We start from the raw sequence: 18,210 nt of genomic DNA on the forward strand, positions 1-18,210 counted from the left end.
ACAATCGAACCTCTCCGACCAATGAAGAGCAGTCTCGAACTTAATTTGAGAGCCAGAACTTGATGAGAAGTGATGAGAACTTTACTGTTTCCACTATTTCCTTACTTTCCGCTTTGACCATATAGATACTTCTTAGTTAGGAATAGATAATTAATCGCGATACTAACATGATTTCATTTTCACACTTATTGTGATGTTTTATTTTAATATATCTTAAATTGAATAAAACATATTTTGTTACACCAAGGTGTAGTTAATTATTATTTGCCTTTTTAAGACACATTTATCACAAGAAATATAGCACAATAATTTAACCATCCTAATTTTCTTTAAATTGTTGTCAAGGAAAAAACAAAAAATCCATTATTCTTTGGCTAAAGCTAAATCTATTACAACAAAAAAAGGCTAATTTTCTGCGTAATTTTATTTAACATCTTTTCAAATGACCAAACAACTGGAACCAATATATTTGGGGCTAGATAATAATTATGTAAATACTACCTATACTTTATATTGCTTTGAAATAAATCACACCAAGACACTAAAACGCCTATGCCAACTTGAACTTTAAATACTACAATTGGCACAAATTTGTGCAACATTGGTGGTTATTCACATTGAAATTTGTGCTGATACCTTATGGCAGAATATTTTAAAATGCATCCTCCTTACACAACGTTTCGGGGTTCTAAGCAAAAATTGAGGTATTTGCGTTTGCAAGCAAAAAGTTAACAACAGCAGAAATTAAACTCTGCCAGAAAAAACAAGCAAAAAACTTGACAATGTGCAAAATTGACTAGACTACTTGCGATAACAAGAGGGTGCCCGCAAAATAAATAGTGACTAGTCACTGACACCAAAAATAGTGTTGATCTGCTGTGAGACTCTGATGAAAGTGGCTCTTCTAGGCAACTCTTTCAGTTTCGCAGCACCCATGTAGGTGCAGGCAGATCTCAGGCCTCCCAAAATATCAAGTATCGTAACGTCAATGGGCCCCCTGTATGGCACTTCGACCGTTTTCCCCTCTGAAGCCCTGTAGAAAAAAAGCAAAATAATTATACCAACCACAATGTTTATAAATCAAACCTGTATTCTGCAACGCCTCCAACATGCTTCTGCATTGCGGTGCTCGAGGACATGCCATAGAATAGCTTGTATTTCTTGCCATTCTTCTCTATAATTTCGCCCCCACTTTCATCATGGCCCGCCAACATCCCTCCGACCATAACAAAATCTGCACCTGCTGCAAATGCTTTGGCAACGTCTCCTGGGCAAGTGCACCCTCCATCCTGAGGATTGAAGAAAAATTTGATTAACTTAAAAGACAAGTTTTTGGTGCCATCAATGATAAAAGAAGTAATCTTTGAACCCCAATAAGGTTCAAATATTGGGGTTAAGTCAAATGAGTTACTTAAGACTCACTTTTAATTGCCAAGCTGATTTAACATTATTTTTCCCTTTGGGATTCAGTTTATTTTTTTATAATAGCGATAATAGCCCAAATTTAGTTAAGAACTTACAGAAATAATGTGCCCTCCCAGGCCATGCGCCGCATCTGCACACTCAAGCACTGCACTCAACTGAGGGTAGCCTACGCCAGTTTTGCGCCTGGTCGTGCAAACTGATCCCGGGCCGATGCCAACCTTAATGATGTCTGCTCCAGAGAGAATTAGCTCCTCAACCATTTCTCCAGTAACGACATTGCCAGCCTTGAAATTAATACAATAAGCTGATGCACGCAGTAGTAATAAAAAACAGTACAATTATGGTGTGGGTTGGATATGCTGCTCTGACTTTTCTCAAGTACTCGACAAAGTGCTGTGAGTACCCATTGGCCACGTCAAGACAAATGTAGGCCACATCAGGAACATCCTTCAAAATTTGTTGCAGTCTCTCAAAGTCGGCTTGACCAGTTCCAGAACTGGCGGCCACAAAACCAAGGCACTCCGGGTGATCAACAGAGAACTGTTTCCACTCTTCAGGCGAGTAATATTTGTGAATTGTCGTAAAAACTCCATGCTGGAAAATTAAGAAAAAAAAAAACAATTTGAATGATTATTTTGAGTCAGCAATCAAAAATCCATTATTTGACTGTGTTTGTGCTAGATCACCATTCTTTTTTACTGTGCATGTTTCTCTTTACAAGCAGCGCTAATTATGCAGACTGCTGGATACTGCTGCAGTCAGAGACGCCAGTATCACGCTCCACGTTAATGTAGGTCAATGCAGATAAACAAACCTTGGTTAGCGCAATGGCCATCTCAAATGTGCCGACTGTGTCCATGTTGGAGGCGATAATAGGAATACCTTTGTAGCTGCGTTTCGAGTTCCTAAACGTTATCTCTCGCTGCAGGTTCACCTGCAATCAATTTAAGCAATCAATTATTGGTTTCCACACGAATGCATTATTTTTGGTGGCAGTGGGTCACGAGCAGGACTGAAATTAGCACTTTGTGTCTGGCAGCGCCAAGCACAGACAGATAGAGAGGCTGTCATCCACAATATTTGGTCCCAGCACACATAATTTGTCTCGATCAAGTGTCTCATCATGCGAAGTACTCACATCCGCTCTGCTGTTGATAGTGCTCCTCTTCGGACGCAGCAGGACGTCCTTGAAGTCCAGTTTGATGTCGTTCTGGATGTTGGGCATGGCTGGAGTAGGAAATCGGACGGAGGACGGCCAAACGTCAGTCTCAACACCTCTCTGCTAAAAATATCCCGGCCGCAGCTTTCTTTTGTCCTAGCAGCGAGGGCCGTTCTCCCTTCTCGCCTCGTTCTCCATCAACTGGCACGTTATTATACCCCGACAGCGATTTTGTGCCCACCGCCCGGCGCCTCCTCTCTGCCTGTCTTGTGGTAGTGTCTCCCCTTTAGCCGCTTCTCCTGGGTCCTTTTTGCAGACCGTGCAGCACCCCTTCCTTTGTACCCTGCTGCGCATTGGTCCAGTGCGCAGCTACTTTTTGTTTACGTCACTCCTTCACTTGTCTTGCGCTGAAACCAGCTGTTTCCCGATTCCCGACGAACTTGGGGTTCTTGACTTGACTGCCTGACTGGCACGGGCGAGCGGCGGTCTTGATTTCACGCGAGTTTTGCCAACTTATTGATTCACCTGCTTGCGTGCTTTGCTATTAGCAAAAATGCCGTCGATGGGTGAAGTTTTCAACGACTACCTGCTGTAAGTTTTCAGTAAAATTCACTTGAAAAGCACCCAAACAATTATAAAGACTAATCGAGCAACGAGCTGTAAAAATAATTTACATATATGTTAATGGGACATGAGACTTCCTCGTTGCATCGCGTTTAATTCATAAATAACTTGCACGCATATCAACGTCATATTAACGTTATGTAATTATTTAGGCATGTTACTCCAGAAAAAATTTACGTGGAGCCAATCGGAGAAAAAGGTTTGCTGGTGATCGACCGAGTGACTCAAGATATTTACATAAGTCAAGGCATGTATTTGTTTTGAAACCTATATCCTAATTTTATCTGTCGGACATCAAATTTTTTCAGAATCCAACAGTATCATTCCACCCTCGGCGAGCACGAAGCCAATATGCGGCTTAATTGGAATTACCAGATTGATAGCGGGCCCATACCTAGTTGTAATTACTAAAAAGAAACTGATCGGGCAAATAAATGGGCAAAATGTTTGGCAAGTGGTGGGTGCTGAAGTCATTTGTTGCACCAGAACTCTATTGCATCTCACTGAAAACCAGGTTAAATTGAAACTATTCCAACCGAACTTGAAAATAATATTATTCCTTTTCAGGCTGCAGAAAACAAAGTTTTGGTTTCCATGATCGAGTTCATGCTAACCGTTCCGTACTTTTACTTTTCTTACACTTATGACTTGACCCACACACTGCAGAGGCTTCACAACACCATTCCAGAATATCTGCAGGTAATATTTGTTATGGAAAGTAGAATTTTGCAACACTCAAGCAAAGATACAAGTAATATAATAACTCAAAACTTGAAGGCTCTTTTATACAATTAAATGTGGAAAAATTACTTCGCACTCTATTTTAGTAGCACCTTCTAAGAAATAATAATAGAACTGATCGTAAATTAAATTTAAAAATATTTTTTCAGACCCCACTCCATGAAAGAGCTGACCCTCGATTTGTATGGAATGGTCACATGCTTCATGACTTCACATTGCAGCCTGAATTGAGCCAATATTGTTTGCCTGTTATTCTGGGCTGTATCCTTTTAAAATATTTGTATTCCTTGTTAATCAAACGTACTGACAACTTTCTAGATTTTATTCCTTTACTCAAAGCTATCAGTCATATCCATAAACTCGTGCAACCTGAATGGCAAGACATTTTCGTGGAGTTTGGTGTCGCGTCGTTGTTGCCAAAGGGCTGGAACCCGGTTCTTCATGCGAGGCATTGACAGCGATGGGCAAGTTGCCAACTTTGTTGAGACTGAGCAGATTGTCGAGTTCCAGGGTGACAAATGCTCTTTCGTCCAAGTATGCATTAAATATTTTAATTTATTCAGTGCATTTTAATGAAGTTTAAAATTTTTTAGACTAGAGGATCAATTCCCCTGTACTGGAGTCAATTGCCAAATCTCAAGTACAAACCCAAACCCCGGCTGAGCGAGGTTGACGACCACATCGAAGCTTTCAGAAGGCATTTTGACACTCAGATTTTCCACTATGGCCGTCAAGTCTTGATCAACTTAGTAAATTATTTAAAACTAAACAGGATTGATTAATTGAAATAATGGTAACGGGCAGATTGATCAGCGTGGAGCCGAACACGTTTTGGAACAAGCATATCAAAATATGGTCCAATTAGCGAACAATCCCAACATCAGGTGCGTTGCGTAGCTATTTTGGCTCTAATTTTTGTTAATTTAAATGGCATTTTTTTGCAGATATGAGGCTTTTGATTTTCATCACGAGTGCCGCAAAATGCGTTGGGAGAGGCTCAACATTCTGATTGACCGTCTTGCGTATGAGCAGGAAGAATTTGGCCAGTTTATCCTTGCAAGGGACGGGGCTCTGATCAGCCAGCAAGAGGGTGTTTTCCGCACCAATTGTATCGACTGCCTTGACAGAACAAATGTCGTCCAGAGTATGCTAGCCAGATGTGCTCTGCAGAAAGCTTTAGAGGTTGCATTTTAAGTTTTACAATTTTAGCTTCAATAATGCTGTAAAATCTGCAGAGATTCGGAATTCTAAACAACGGCCAAAAGGTTGAGGATCAGCCATCATTCGAGCGTCTTTTCAAAAATGTTTGGGCCGACAACGCTGATGATATAAGTGAACAATATTCTGGTACAAAAGCACTGAAAACAGACTTTACCAGAACTGGAAAGCGAACTGTATCTGGAGCTCTAGCTGACGGAGTTAATTCTTTGACAAGATACGTCAAGAACAACTTCCAAGATGGATACCGACAGGTAGATATTAGATATACACCATCAATAAGCAATGATTAATTTTTGAGTGCACAAATTTCCATAAAAAAGCATTAAACATTTTAACTGATTGAATTATCTTTACCTCATCAGCTTTAAATTAGTGTTTTCTGTAAAGTAAATTCCAATTTTCTTGGTTCAAATTTAGAACAAAGATATACTCTTGTTGACAAGCAAACATCATATTTCTCGAATTTTATTCAGGATGCCATCGACCTGTTCCTTGGAAATTACTTTGTCGAGGACCACGACAAGATGCAACCCGCTCCATCGCCTCTTGCTCTTAGACAGCGGGACTGGAAATATCTTACAGTAAGAATGTTGTTTCAACTTGTAAGTCTCTACTACGCTTAATTTATTTTCAGTTCCCTCTGGTTTTGGCTGGTGCAATTGCGATGTTCTTTGCGAACTTCATCACTCCACTTGGTAAGCATGATCAACGCGTGTGTAGTTTGCCTCATATGTGTGTGCTAAGAATCAAAATCATCCACAGAACATACCACATTCACACTCCTGTGTTTGCTCTTCTGGGGATGTATGATTTTCGTCACCGCCATTTCGATTCTGCGCTACGGTCCAGAATATGTAGACACGCCTAGGCTCAATGCCAATCGCAATAGAGTTTTGTCGATTGAATGAAAGGTAGGGTCAGCTCTTCATTAACGATTTTTCGCAGCCCAGTTGACCTCAAATGGCTCTCTGGATTGTAGGAAATTGTATTATTTGATATAAAAAGGTCTTGTTGCTTTGTCTTAACTCTCAAGCGTTAAATTGTATCCATTCTGTTGTTCATTATTATTTAATGGATTTATTATGAATTGCGAAAATAAAACACAGTAAGCGCGTGGCTGCTGAGTATATAAAGAATATTAAGCAAGTATTATATTTTCAATTAAATTAATAATCATTACAAACATAATTATATGTTATGCTTGAGCAACATACACGCCTCTTTAGGAATTAATAGCGTCAAAACGCTTAGTTTTCAGGGTTGTACACGTCCCTGCCGGCAATGCCGGTGCCCTCGGAATCGCCGATCCAAGGGTATTTGTTGGGGCATTCTCTACATGTTGTCAGGTACCTGGAACCGGGAACTGAGTTAGATTCTTCCGCATCTAAGGATTATTTCGTGACCGACCTAGTTGATGTGACGTTCACGTCGGGAGCCCTAAACCTAAGTGGGCATTTGTTTGGCAAGTTGCAAGGGGCCGCAACGGAAGCGGGTTTCTCGCAACGCCACGGCTCGTAGGTGTTGAGGTCCTTAACAGGCTTGGGGTCGGTCATCCAGACGAGAGCTTGAGTCGTAGTCACCACCCACACGTCGGGCCTAAAATCGTGATGTTGTAAATTATTAGGTTTTTCCTTGATCAAGTTATGCTTACAATGAAATCGCCCAGTCGATGAATTTGTGGAAGCCGCCCTCCAACTCCTTAATCTGGAACCAGTTTGTGTGGAAAGGCATCATGTAGGGAGCGCGGTTCTGGTTGTAGTAGCGGTTGAAATCCTCCTTGAGCCACTCAAACACCTCGTCAGGGTCGTGGTGGTGCAGCACGCACTGGTCCAAGTAGGGACAGTGACCGCCCTCGTAAGTTTCGATGTAGTGGGCGTTCAGAGGCACCTCCCAGATTCCTAAATAAATTCAAAGGTCACCCTCTGATCTGAAGATTTTCTAAATAAACTTACCAGGGAAAGACTTTGTCGGGCAAGTGCCTGCCTTGCAATCGTGTGGGATTTTGTAGTCAAGCGTGTAGGGCCAGATGGGTATCTTGCTTGGCGGCACGCTGATGGAGCTGTCGTAAATGTAGCCAAAGTCCTCAAGCACCTCGTATTGAGCGTTTCTGCCCGGTTTCAAGAAGGGGGCTCTCATGCCGACGATGTCGCTGCGGGACACGTTAGCAAAGTGACGCAGAATTTCCCTCTGTCCGATCATCTCGCCGACCCACTCTTCGTAACCCTTGTTTTCTAGGTCGTTCTGCAAACTAATCAGTCATTGCAAATAGATTTTGCCATAAGCTTATATGCCCAAAAAGCACTTACGAAATCGTTTCAGTGGCGATTTCATGGCTCTGGCTAGCCAGTTCCTGGATCATGTGGTAGTTGCTGTACTCGTGCGAAATGAAGAAGGTACCTTTGATGGCGCAGCCGTTGGAGTTCTTGCGTTCGCTTGAAAATATCCTCTTGTAATGCTCAACGTTGTTCAGATTCACGGCCCCGTCAAAGGTCAGCAGAATCATTTGAGGCGTCTGATAAATAAAATTTAGATTTCTCCGTGACGTCGGAATATGCGGAAATACCTGACTGGGCTCCAGTCCGCCAGGAATCCTTGTTCCGTCTTTGGAGCAGAAACAGTAGGGAAGGGAGCAGGCGCTGGTATCGCACTTGTTAGCACGGTCGATGAGGGGCTCAGTGCTAGGGGCAGGGGCTTTTTGGTCTCGTTAGCTTTTTGCAACGGAAAAATAAGTTACAAACTCACTAGAGGCGATGGGCCCACAGCGGGCCTCATTCTTGAACGTGCATAGTTTTTTGATGTCGTCAAAGTATAAACCAGATGGGCACCGGTTGAGGTAGGGGAAGTTGTCGACGCACTGCAATTCGCCCAATTTTCATATTGCCTCTATTTTTTTTCTAAAATTTCAAACCTGATAAAATCTGCGGCAAGTCGCTGGATCTGCGTAGTTTCCGTTATCACCGCCTTCAGGACAAGTATACTCGCTTTCTGTCGCCCTCCTTATGCGTTCACCTGGAATTTAATAATCATCCATTAGACTGACTGATTGTTTCAAAATTCGCATCTCTGGAGGCAAACTATCACAACACCCGATGAAAAGGAAAATGCCCTTGAAACTCTGGCGGCAATGCCTGTGGCGATTATTTTGCTCTCAAAACACCCAAAATTACAGCATAATGAAATCTTATATGACGACAAGCCTCGGGCGCTAATTTCCTATTGGTGCTGTTTCACAATTTGAAATATCGCAATACAATTCTTTAAATTAGGAATTTTACCATGTAAGGCATCAGTTGAATTGAATTCAATTTAATAATGCGTTCCCTTTGTAACGATTTTAGACATGCAAAACGCACATCAAGTCTATTTATAGCGGCCTCACGTTTTAATTCGTGTTTCGTTGCCTACAATGCGTTTCGTCAGTTCGTGGTTGCAGTCGGTCTGGTCTCAAGGTTGTTTGAAGCAAAGTTTTAAACGGCAGAGCAAAAACTGGATTGAAAATTATCAGGAGGGGTAATACAGGTCTTGCTGAAAATAGATCCAATGCCATTCGCGAGAAGTCTGTCTTTGTATCCATTCAGGAAACAGCACGCTTTTCCAATCGAGGGCGAAAAATCGCCGCACGCGCGGTGTGCATTTCTTTCGCAGCCAATTTTCGCTCTGCTTCTTGTCGGAATGTAGAAGCAAAATCAGAAAATGTGTAGCATAACCTCATTATTATCACTCTCTGTTGCGAGCACTTTCTCTCTGCGCTGCTCAATCCAGGCCAATATGATACCTCACGTGTGTTTGTATTTATGGTCGAGCACTGATCTATATTTGCATACGCAACTTCTTCCAATTTCTCAGTCATTGCTCTCTTCTCGCGAGAGTGCAAAAAAACAGGTTGCACTCTGCCGCTAGGTGCGGTGAACAATATGTATTATCGTCGCGATATCTGGGCGAGAGTATAAATCGCGCGCGCGTTTCATTTTTCCTCTGGTCGCAGCGTTGACCCCGAACTCTCTCGGAATTAGCATTTTTGTCTGCGCCAAATTCATTTAAGGATTATAATAATTGCCGCTCGTGCTGAGAAGAAACTGGGCGCATTTCTCACAGTTTAAACACGCGCTGCAATGAGTTTTTCTCGCCAAGGGGAGAGAGGGAAATGAGACAAATTAAGCGGTGAGCGCGTTATAGAAAGTTTTGTTTAATGTGAATGTCAACCTCGAGCTCACAAATCCACAAATAATTTCTTTGCAGTGAAATTTCAAGTGAGAGTAAAGAAAACGAAAGAGAGTTCAGGCGAAAGAAAATCCAAAGATGAGCTGGAAACCAATGCATTTCGTTTATAACGGTACCTGCTCCTTGAACGTAACACGATTTGACGGCATTTAAATATTGAAGGCAGTTGAGCAACTCCTTTAAGAGATACCTCTCCTCGATTAAGCAAGTATTATCTGGGGGAAAGAAAACTTATATATGCTGCTAATTGTTTGTTTTTCGCAGAACTGCTTATAATTACGCAGTCAAAAAGCTGATGACATTGGTCTACTCTTGGCTCACTTTCACTTATTTGTATACGAATCGATAAAATTGTGAATGTCCAAGACCGGTTGTAAAAAGTGTCAGGCCGCGCTGTGAATTGTAAGCATATATCAAGGTTGCAATTATTTAATTACTTGGAAATTCAAATCTATCACAAAATTCCCAAACTTCGTTATACCATCAAAATGTTTTTCTCTCCACAAATCGATAAAGAGTGAACCAAAGATTCGTCGTAACTAGGAAGAAACAATAAAATTGGTGTGGACTATAGTTACCTGTGACTATGGCTGTTGTAATTAGCGCGATTGCGGCGACCAAGAGCGGTCGTCTTGAGGAGGTACACTTCATTGCTCGCAATGTCTCGGACAACTAGTCAGGGCACTCGCCGCGTCTCATTCCTCTCGTCTCGCTCGCTGTTGCAGAGGACAGAAAAGAAGTGGTGAGTGAACGCGCGGCGCGCGCCGCGCAAGAGAGGAGAAAAATATCTCGGTGGCCAGGTGAAATGCTAGGTCGCACATCTCGCACTTTCCAATAAAACGCCGCTGCCGCCGCGCTGCCGAACAAAGCGACCGACTGTCGATTTCTATTCCAGAAACTTTTCCATTGGCCAACGGCGAGCCCGCAAGGGCTGCCGCCGACAGCCCCCTCTGGGCCCGCAGGGCCCGATTTGCGAACAGGTCGGTGCTCGCGGTGACCTAGTAGTCGTCTTATGTTTCTTTTTAATCAAGGTCATTGTGTGCGAGCAAGCCGGTCCCTGGCAGGCACGGCAGACGGACGCACTTTCCACCACGCCTTTCTGCTTCCTTTATGCTTTTCATAAATTAATCCTGGCATGGAGATAGGAATAGAAATTCAACACACACGTCTCTCTCACTATACTAGTATCACTTTTCTTTATTTAGATCATCGGCATTTAATAGATATTAGAATACAAAAATATTGCTGACGATCAAGGAAACTGTATCCTTGAAAATGTTACCTTCTATTTTTTTCCTTAAGCGTACAAAATAAATAAGTAAAAGTTAAAAATATGGCGACGTAGAGCGCGATTGTTGGTTGGTTCGAAACATCCTGCTCTCGGACGTTTCCTCATTGCTGTGTTAGCTTTGTACACAATTATTTTGCTGATCGAGAGAGTTCTCGCTGCTTGGTGAAAATTGCGCGTTTTTGTTCCTCAGTTGATCGCAGTCGTTCGATTCACGCTTCATTCAAAAATAAGTGTTGTAGTCACTCTTCCCGCTCTTTGTTACGCTAAATTTTCTCGATGCAGAGTTGTACATAAGATTGCTCTTCATTCCGCCGATTTTTAACATCTGAATAACAATCATCATTCAAACAGATGCGGTTTCTCGCTACGATGCTCAATTACCTTTTTCACGTTGCTCAGTGTGAACGTTCCGTCCGGAACCATTTGCTGCCATGCTTCAATCGTGAAATCGGGTATCAATGCAGCGGTGACGATCACCAAAGTTAAAAGCCAGAAGTTGGGAGACTCCATTAGCACAATGTAGCCCCAAAGCTTGTCGGTATTCCGGCCGCCACTTAAATAAATTCATCATTTACAGTTCTACTATTTTAACAATAAATAACTACTTACAGAGCAAATCCCGGCAAGTAACAGTAGAGAATAACACAACCCGTGAAAAGTATGATCATGCAAAGAAGAACGCTGCCGAAAAGCGGCAGAGTCCAGAAGCGACTAGCGAGCATGATTTTTAAATTGACTATCATAACAACGTTGTGCATGCACACAGTGCCGATAATCCAAAGACCCGCGTCGGAACCATCCCCGTTGAGTGCAGTGCTGTTAACTTGCAAGTAACCCATAGTTCCGAAGTAACTGCAAACCGCATGCCAGAACCCTATTCCAATTGAATTTCAGTATTTTTACTTTTTTATTGCAAAATGGGGCTCACCTAATGAGACCCAAAGCAAGAATTTGGGCCAAGTCATCAAACTGTTTTTCCGGTGCTTTAAATAATTTTCTGGGTGTGCGAGGAGAGTGTCGGCGCTCAAATCTTGTTCAGTAATTCCGAAGATAACAACAGGCAAGAAGGTGAATGTTACGTTGTACAAAGTAATGTAGAATCCGTCGTAAAGCGCCTGTGGATAATGAATGATTAGGCGCGTTAAAAATAATGCGATGCTGGTGTGAGCGTGTTCTTACCGTGGTCGAGAAGTAGTTGAAAAATTGGAAAAACACTTGCGGTGTGACGTATGCGATGTTCTTGTAGAAGAAATACTCGACCAATAATGCTGCTCTGCGGTAGTACCAGTGACCGTGGACCAAAAAGGCACGCCTGAGGTGCTGGAATCGAGGAATCGCGAAGTCTGAGCTGAGCACAGCCTGCCTGCCTTCTTTTCCGACCACGCCTGCACAAATTTTGTTTAAAACTAAACTATAACAGCTTATTTATGCACTAACCAATTCCGACATGCGCCTCCTGAATCATGGACACGTCATTGGCGCCGTCCCCAATGGCAGAAGTCGTCGGACGATCCTTTGACCCTTTCATTAATTGCACGACCTGCATTTATTTCAATGGCTCATCAGATGAAAGTGTTAATTTTAGTTAGACATGTGACTTACCTCGGACTTCTGAAGGGGAGACAGACGACACGCCAAAACCGTGGCACACATTGAACCAACTTCTTGCAGAAGCTCAGGTCCGTCCGTCAGGGTCATTGCCAAGCTTGATCCATCAATGATTAGACTGTAACTCCTCCGCGGGTCGCTCAAGATTTGTCTCCTTCAAAAAGAATTGTGATGATTTTCAACATCAATTTCCTCATTAAAACGAACTTATGGTTTTCAAGCTCATCGATGCAATGTTTGCTGCTCTTCTGCTCGACAAGCATGAGCTGAACAGTCTCTGGCTTGAGATGTTTGCAAGAGAGGCTCACGTTGATGGCGGTCTCCACCTTGTCCCCTGTCAGTACCCAAACCTTGATTCCGGCAATGCCGAGACTCTCCAGCGTTTCAGAAACTCCAGGTTGCAGTCTGTCCTCAACACCAGTGGCTCCAATCAGCTCCAGGTTCTGTTCGATGGCCTCATTTGCCGCCCTCACAGCTGCTGCTCGGTTTTCTCCCACCATCTGTCTGGCATCTTGCAGACTTTTGTTCAAACTGTTCCATTCCTCTTTGCTCACGGCTCGTCGGGCAATCACAAGGGTTCTCAGACCCAGCTGCAATTTCGATTCAGTAATCGGGAAAGATTCGACAAAGCAAATCTTACGACTGCAAAATCTCCAACGTGTTCGAGTGTTTTTTCAATCGGGCCGCTCGTGCAAAGGGGCGCTACAATTGATTCTGCCCCCTTGCAAAAGATCCAAATCTGTCCTTTGTCGTCCTCAATCACAACCGTCATCCTTTTGCGTTCTGGAAAGAATTTTATCGTTTTATTGATAATGATCCACGCTTTATTACGATTTATCTGTATTACCTGAAGTAAAATCAATTGTCTCCAGCCGCTTGACTTTTACGTTTCTGCCGTCTCCCATCTTGATCATCAACTGCTCCGTTATCTCACCTGTATACTGCGCACCACACCTATTGTTAAACAATTAAATGCGGCGCTTGAAACAGTTTCAGCTCCAATTTACCTCTGGGCCACCTCGACCAGCGCCTTTTCGTCAGGGCTAGAGGCTTGATATTCCAAGTTCGAAGTGCCTTTGACCTGGTCCTGGGCAACTTGCACCGAGTGGCACGTGGCCAGAGTGAAAAAGAAAAACTCCACCTCGGGCTGTTTCACACAGCAATTAAAATTATTAAGGATCACTCTCATTGTGTCAGTGCAAGAACTCACGGCAAGGTTAAACATGGTTTTCACGGGGTCAGAGTTGTACTCGTCATATCGTCTCAAGTTTCCACTCAATTCTTCATAGCACTGTGTGTTAATTGAGCATCTTCTGAACACCATATCGTTTTCGGTCAGCGTGCCAGTTTTGTCTGTGAACAAATACTCGACCTAGCCAAGCGTTAGAATTTCTGCGACAGTATACAAAAAGGATTGTTTTACCTGACCAAGCTCTTCGTTCAGATCGGAAGTGTTGCAAATTGCAATTTCGTCCAAGTCCTCAGAGTACATAGCCAAATCCCATCCAAAGAACACACTCCCAATGAACTTTTGCAGTTCTAAATATAACCAATTTGTCGGTCTAATCCTTCATTTTAAACTTTAAACAAATCATACCCATAGTCACGTAGAGCGATATAGGAATAATGTAATTGAAAATTACGACGAATGAGAAAATGTCTTCAACAATCCGGCCACCCTCCACCACCGGCCTTGGTGGCATGTACTGTGTGTGCATGTCTGAAAAAAACACCCAATTACATCGCACTGATCTAAGTTGCCTAATTGGTTGCTTTACCAAAAGCCCGCGTCGCCTCAAGGCCGTATTTCAGCCCACTGCAGAGCGCCACCTCGAAGACAAGGACGGATAGGAGGAAAATCAGAAACCTGTTCACCGTTCTGCAAAGAGTTTACAATTTTTTTTATCCTATTTAATAGCAAAAAATTCGGCTCACTTTTCAACAGTCGAAAACTTCTTCTTGGGTGGCTTCGAGTTCATAGCCAACTTTGTGTGCTGACCGGTATAAATGACGGCACCTGTATAGAAAATAAAAATTCTAATATACCCTTTTTTAGTTTGATTTCCTGTTTTTACCGTAAACGTATTGGGTGTTTTTAACTTTGGAGCCACGCAGCAACAGATTGTCTGCTTCCAATGCCTCGGCGTCGCCTTTTTTCTCGCCCGACAGAGTCTCTACCTTTCCATGGTATGAGTAGAGGTCAACAGCCGGTGGATCGCACTCGACCCGTCCCTTGAACTTCTCCAGCTGGGACAACGTCCGATAGTTTCTCAGCGACCGCGGGCATTTCATGGTCTAAAGAAACAGTAATTCAAGTCATTATACCAATAAACTTTAGTGTGATTGCAGAAATTATATTGCTCTCTTTATGTAACAATTAAAGTTCGAATGCAGTAAACGCCAGAAATAGCAACGAACGCCTCAAAGGATTATGACAATGACGCGCTGGATAGCCATAAATGAACATTTTATTGTCTTTTAGCAAATAAAAGCGGCTTTTTTAGAGATTACAGGCGGAGCCGATCGATTTCATAATACAATGTTTGCAGTGTTTTAGTGATTCATTGACTTCCAGTAAGTCGCACTGAGCAAGCTCAAAGTGCACCACGGAAAATGGCATTGAAAACACAGAGCGTATTATCAAAGCCAATGTTTAGTTTGTCAGCAAGTGAGATGTCAGATTTCTCATGCAAACAACAAGATTTCTCGTGTTTAAATTGACTTTAAAAAAATAAGAATTGCCCACAGAACTCACTTTCAGGTTGGTTTCGCCGTCCAAGTTAGCCGTAGTCACATAGCAAATTCCTGCGTCGTCGCTGCTGGAAATCAAAAGGATGTCACAAGGCACAGGCTGTTCGTCCAAGATTTTCACTATCTCCCCGACTCGTAAATCGCAGGCTTTCACGGTCTGAATATGTTTCAAATAATTTGATTGTGTATTTTTCAAAACGAAAGAACATTCGCCTTACCTCTTCCTTTCCATTTCTTACGACGATCACCGGCGCATTGTTCACCTGCCGATCCGCCTTGTGCCGAAGGAAGTCCTCATAGCCCTGTTTGAGCGCCGTCAAGAGCACCACGTATACCAAAGGAATCAAACTTGTCGTCGGGTCCACAGGGCTGTCAATAAGTTGCTGCGCAGAAAATAATCATATATAAATTTAAAAAATAATCTAGTTTTTATTTCATGATATCTCTGAAGTGCAGATTTTCCGCTTGTTGGTTATGATTTAATAAAAAATGATATTCTCTCTCTTAAAAATAACTTACCTGCGTTATGGCCATACATAGGAAATAGAAATTCGCTATCCTTTGAAATTGTTCGAACAAGTTCAGTGGCACGAACGTCAAAACGTTGTACTGTAAATTAAAATGTATTGTCAGTGTCTGCTGAAAATTTCCTCTCAACCGAATAGGACGCTTACCCTTGACGTGACAATCCTATTTTTCGGAAATTTTTTGTGCGTCTGCACCGTGACCGGGTCATCGGGGCTGTTGATGAAGAGTTTCCTCGCCTCAGTCCCACTGGAGCTTTTGTTCCCCTGCGAACAGAAAAAACGTTACGGTCATCGGTGGTTAAATTAGGTGCGTTCGCGGACAAATGAGAGTTTCCTCCGCCAAGAAAACATGCAACGAGTGCGGCAAGCCGCGCTGCGGAACTCGTAACAACGCACTGCGAGCCAGGTATAACGCGGAAAAGCATTAGTGCACGCTGCGAAATTGCTGTTTGTTTTTTAAAAGGGCGTGTTACGAAAACGCTTAGAATAAATCTGATAAAGTTATGTCCACAAGGTAACACGTCCGTCAATCTTATCATACTATGCCAAAAAAGTTGCAAAAATACAGCGACTTAGGATAAAAAAATTATATGCTTTGTAGAAAATTATCCAAAATGTCAGAGACAATAGGGCCTAAATGATCTTAAGGTTGGAGTGGAACTCTTCCGTCCCATCTTACCATGGCGAGAGCTGCTGACGAAGTGACACAAACGTCCTAAGAGATGTCTACATATTTCCTCGGTTGTGGCCCTGGACCTACGCGTCACAGGAGTGGAAAATTCATCGCCATTAGTTTATTTTTACAGCCCTTGGCGCATTCAATGGCCCGCCTATAATTATACTGTCTTTGATAAGGTGTCATCCAATAAAGTTGCAATTTTTAACCTCGACGAGGCGCTTGCCTTCAATGTGGCATTTCGTGAATTGAACAAGGCAATTAATATCAGCGGCATTCCACAAGAGAACAAAAAGATGTTGCTTAACTAGACCCCCTCCATAAAGATAAAAGTCAATTTGCCTGAAATTACACCCCGCGAACGAATCCTTTTCGGCCAGAACAAAGTACATATTGCAAACAGAGATGATCATGCACAGTGCAGGTGCAATTGCACCAATTAGCGAACAAGATTATAGTTTTATTGCTGGTAATTTTACATTATTGAAGTAGCCACAGGGTAATAAAGACCAGCTCTCGGATTTCCTTTAAATTGCAAAAGAGGTTTAATTTACCACTCCCTGCGTACACAGCAAATGGAAAGAACTGATTTTTTTTTAAGCGGCTCGACATTTTAATGTTCGCAAAAAATGAGTCACGATAATTGCCAACCAATTAGCCCTATAATTATAAATCATCACTTTTTTATATGAATATTTTGTTCCAAACTATATTTTTCATTTTAATGCTAATGGTTTGTTAGTTAGAATGTTGAACAGTACCTGTAATTAAGTTTTATTTGCTTTCTTGAATATAAGATTCGGATAGATCTTAAAATTCACATAATTATTAAATTAACAATTTACACAATCCAACAATTATTTTATAATTTTATAATGTGTACAAACAATCATTTTAGAATGGGATAGGCATCTGACCCAGTTTAAATAATGAAAATTAAAAAAAAATCCTAGCTGGGCTAGATTATGTCATTCATATTTATATTTTTCAAATGAAAAATCAAGAAGCAAACTTCACTATCTGAGAAAATAAACTTGTTTGCCGCTCAGGGCTTCTATGGTAATTAGTTTTTTTGCCATTATACTGAGAAATATATACAAGAAAACATAATATAGCAAGGTCTCGTAGTGTACAAGTGCGAGAGCATTTAAGTTATTTAATTTTCCTCTCATAATTTATTCATTCTGAATTAATCCGCTTATTTAGAACTAAGAAGCAAAATTTCACGGTTCACCGTTTAAGTTTTGGGGAAATTATTGAACTCATGTAGTATCCAATAGTTAATATAATCCTAAAAGTCATCAATTTTTTATCTAATGCAGTTTGCGATGTATTAAAAATCCAGGCAACCGTGAAAAAATACATTCCCGCTTAGTGATTTTCAAGCTGCGGCTCTAATGTTAAAATATTATCAAATAAGCACACATGAAAATCGCACTTTAAATTAATGTTTATTTTGAAGGGCACGTACTACTTATCAAATTGTGTGAATTTCATTGAAATTGAAACGGGATAACTATGTGAGTAAAATACATAAGGGATTTAACATGGGAAATCGTTAAAAAAGGAATTGTGAAGCCGGTTTTCATTGAATCGTGGTGATATTTTATAAGTATAAAACTCTACTATTGACAAGATGGAATCGTTTGATGATGAGTATTTTTTTACGTTCCGGAAAAGTTCCGAATAGACTTGTGCTAGGAAATTGGTGGCTATTAACTCGACTACGGTTTGTTATTATGCTTTAAATTTAAAAGTTTCTAAGCAGTCTTGAAGAGGTCATGTAGCTTCAATTGTGTCATTGCTGGGAAAAATTTTGATTTCATTAATTAATTTTAATATTTAGTTATTAGGTAGTAAAAAATAAAAAAGCTGTTTTGGTCTGCTTATAAAAAAACGTAAAAAATAGGAAATTGGAAATTTTTACAATTTTCTTCAAAATCTTCGAAAGTTGCTGGAATTGTCA

The 18,210-nt window shown here is 41.6% G+C and overlaps 4 protein-coding genes across 6 annotated transcripts; 1 reads left to right on the top strand and 3 right to left on the bottom strand.

Moving 5' to 3' along the window:
* Nucleotides 1-163: 163 nt before the first annotated feature.
* Nucleotides 164-2,876, bottom strand: LOC135937905 (GMP reductase 1-like). The gene is made up of 6 exons (XM_065481248.1): nucleotides 2,564-2,876; nucleotides 2,240-2,359; nucleotides 1,762-2,019; nucleotides 1,521-1,709; nucleotides 1,087-1,289; nucleotides 164-1,033 (listed from the first exon to the last, which is right to left on the bottom strand). Exons 1-6 carry the CDS (start codon nucleotides 2,648-2,650, stop codon nucleotides 844-846), a joined length of 1,047 nt encoding a protein of 348 aa, XP_065337320.1. The 5' UTR covers nucleotides 2,651-2,876; the 3' UTR covers nucleotides 164-843.
* Nucleotides 2,877-3,012: 136 nt separating this feature from the next.
* Nucleotides 3,013-6,306, top strand: Sac1 (Sac1 phosphatase). Of its 2 annotated transcripts, none has more exons than XM_065481195.1 (13): nucleotides 3,013-3,175; nucleotides 3,361-3,455; nucleotides 3,517-3,722; nucleotides 3,776-3,907; nucleotides 4,099-4,210; nucleotides 4,296-4,483; nucleotides 4,543-4,698; nucleotides 4,754-4,833; nucleotides 4,894-5,131; nucleotides 5,185-5,421; nucleotides 5,644-5,751; nucleotides 5,805-5,865; nucleotides 5,915-6,306. In XM_065481195.1, the coding sequence occupies exons 1-13, from the start codon at nucleotides 3,138-3,140 to the stop codon at nucleotides 6,076-6,078; spliced, it is 1,815 nt and encodes a 604-aa protein (XP_065337267.1). In that variant the 5' UTR covers nucleotides 3,013-3,137; the 3' UTR covers nucleotides 6,079-6,306. The 2 variants fall into 2 exon arrangements, with proteins under 2 accessions (XP_065337267.1, XP_065337274.1); XM_065481202.1 differs by having other exon boundaries at nucleotides 5,933-6,306.
* Cda4 (chitin deacetylase Cda4) lies at nucleotides 6,300-10,139 on the bottom strand. The gene is made up of 9 exons (XM_065481218.1): nucleotides 9,970-10,139; nucleotides 8,079-8,179; nucleotides 7,913-8,024; nucleotides 7,734-7,861; nucleotides 7,477-7,682; nucleotides 7,123-7,418; nucleotides 6,822-7,068; nucleotides 6,578-6,766; nucleotides 6,300-6,520 (listed from the first exon to the last, which is right to left on the bottom strand). Exons 1-9 carry the CDS (start codon nucleotides 10,040-10,042, stop codon nucleotides 6,418-6,420), a joined length of 1,455 nt encoding a protein of 484 aa, XP_065337290.1. The 5' UTR covers nucleotides 10,043-10,139; the 3' UTR covers nucleotides 6,300-6,417.
* Nucleotides 10,140-10,562: 423 nt separating this feature from the next.
* LOC135937865 (phospholipid-transporting ATPase IF) lies at nucleotides 10,563-16,377 on the bottom strand. 2 transcript variants are annotated; one of them, XM_065481173.1, is made up of 22 exons: nucleotides 16,248-16,377; nucleotides 15,716-15,832; nucleotides 15,561-15,650; nucleotides 15,260-15,424; nucleotides 15,046-15,198; nucleotides 14,366-14,585; nucleotides 14,226-14,307; nucleotides 14,069-14,169; nucleotides 13,888-14,010; nucleotides 13,714-13,829; nucleotides 13,501-13,662; nucleotides 13,298-13,437; nucleotides 13,138-13,244; nucleotides 12,931-13,073; nucleotides 12,498-12,880; nucleotides 12,285-12,444; nucleotides 12,120-12,222; nucleotides 11,862-12,067; nucleotides 11,611-11,797; nucleotides 11,292-11,556; nucleotides 11,064-11,235; nucleotides 10,563-11,007 (listed from the first exon to the last, which is right to left on the bottom strand). In XM_065481173.1, exons 1-22 carry the CDS (start codon nucleotides 16,248-16,250, stop codon nucleotides 10,903-10,905), a joined length of 3,303 nt encoding a protein of 1,100 aa, XP_065337245.1. In that variant the 5' UTR covers nucleotides 16,251-16,377; the 3' UTR covers nucleotides 10,563-10,902. The 2 variants fall into 2 exon arrangements, with proteins under 2 accessions (XP_065337245.1, XP_065337251.1); XM_065481179.1 differs by lacking the exon at nucleotides 16,248-16,377 and adding an exon at nucleotides 15,890-15,934.
* Nucleotides 16,378-18,210: the final 1,833 nt, after the last annotated feature.

This window comes from Cloeon dipterum, chromosome 1 (genome assembly GCF_949628265.1).
Source record: "Cloeon dipterum chromosome 1, ieCloDipt1.1, whole genome shotgun sequence".
Lineage (NCBI taxonomy): Eukaryota > Metazoa > Arthropoda > Insecta > Ephemeroptera > Baetidae > Cloeon > Cloeon dipterum.

Excerpts from the sequence above, each read along its gene's own strand:
- LOC135937905 (XM_065481248.1), bottom strand. The coding sequence starts at position 2,650 with ATGCCCAACATCCAGAACGACATCAAACTGGACTTCAAGGACGTCCTG. Across the intron at positions 1,710-1,761 it reads ATCCAACCCACACCATAATT|GCTGGCAATGTCGTTACTGG; the intron begins GTACTGTTTTTT and ends ATTAATTTCAAG. Across the intron at positions 1,290-1,520 it reads TGGGAGGGCACATTATTTCT|GATGGAGGGTGCACTTGCCC; the intron begins GTAAGTTCTTAA and ends TTCAATCCTCAG.
- Sac1 (XM_065481195.1), top strand. The coding sequence starts at position 3,138 with ATGCCGTCGATGGGTGAAGTTTTCAACGACTACCTGCT. Across the intron at positions 5,422-5,643 it reads TCCAAGATGGATACCGACAG|GATGCCATCGACCTGTTCCT; the intron begins GTAGATATTAGA and ends AATTTTATTCAG. Across the intron at positions 5,752-5,804 it reads GGGACTGGAAATATCTTACA|TTCCCTCTGGTTTTGGCTGG; the intron begins GTAAGAATGTTG and ends ATTTATTTTCAG.
- Cda4 (XM_065481218.1), bottom strand. The coding sequence starts at position 10,042 with ATGAAGTGTACCTCCTCAAGACGACCGCTCTTGGTCGCCGCAATCGCG. Across the intron at positions 7,069-7,122 it reads CCCGACAAAGTCTTTCCCTG|GAATCTGGGAGGTGCCTCTG; the intron begins GTAAGTTTATTT and ends GAATTTATTTAG. Across the intron at positions 6,767-6,821 it reads ATCGACTGGGCGATTTCATT|GCCCGACGTGTGGGTGGTGA; the intron begins GTAAGCATAACT and ends TCACGATTTTAG.
- LOC135937865 (XM_065481179.1), bottom strand. The coding sequence starts at position 15,919 with ATGTTTTCTTGGCGGAGGAAACTCTCATTT. Across the intron at positions 12,445-12,497 it reads GATGAGCTTGAAAACCATAA|GAGACAAATCTTGAGCGACC; the intron begins GTTCGTTTTAAT and ends TTCTTTTTGAAG. Across the intron at positions 12,068-12,119 it reads GGAGGCGCATGTCGGAATTG|GCGTGGTCGGAAAAGAAGGC; the intron begins GTTAGTGCATAA and ends AAATTTGTGCAG.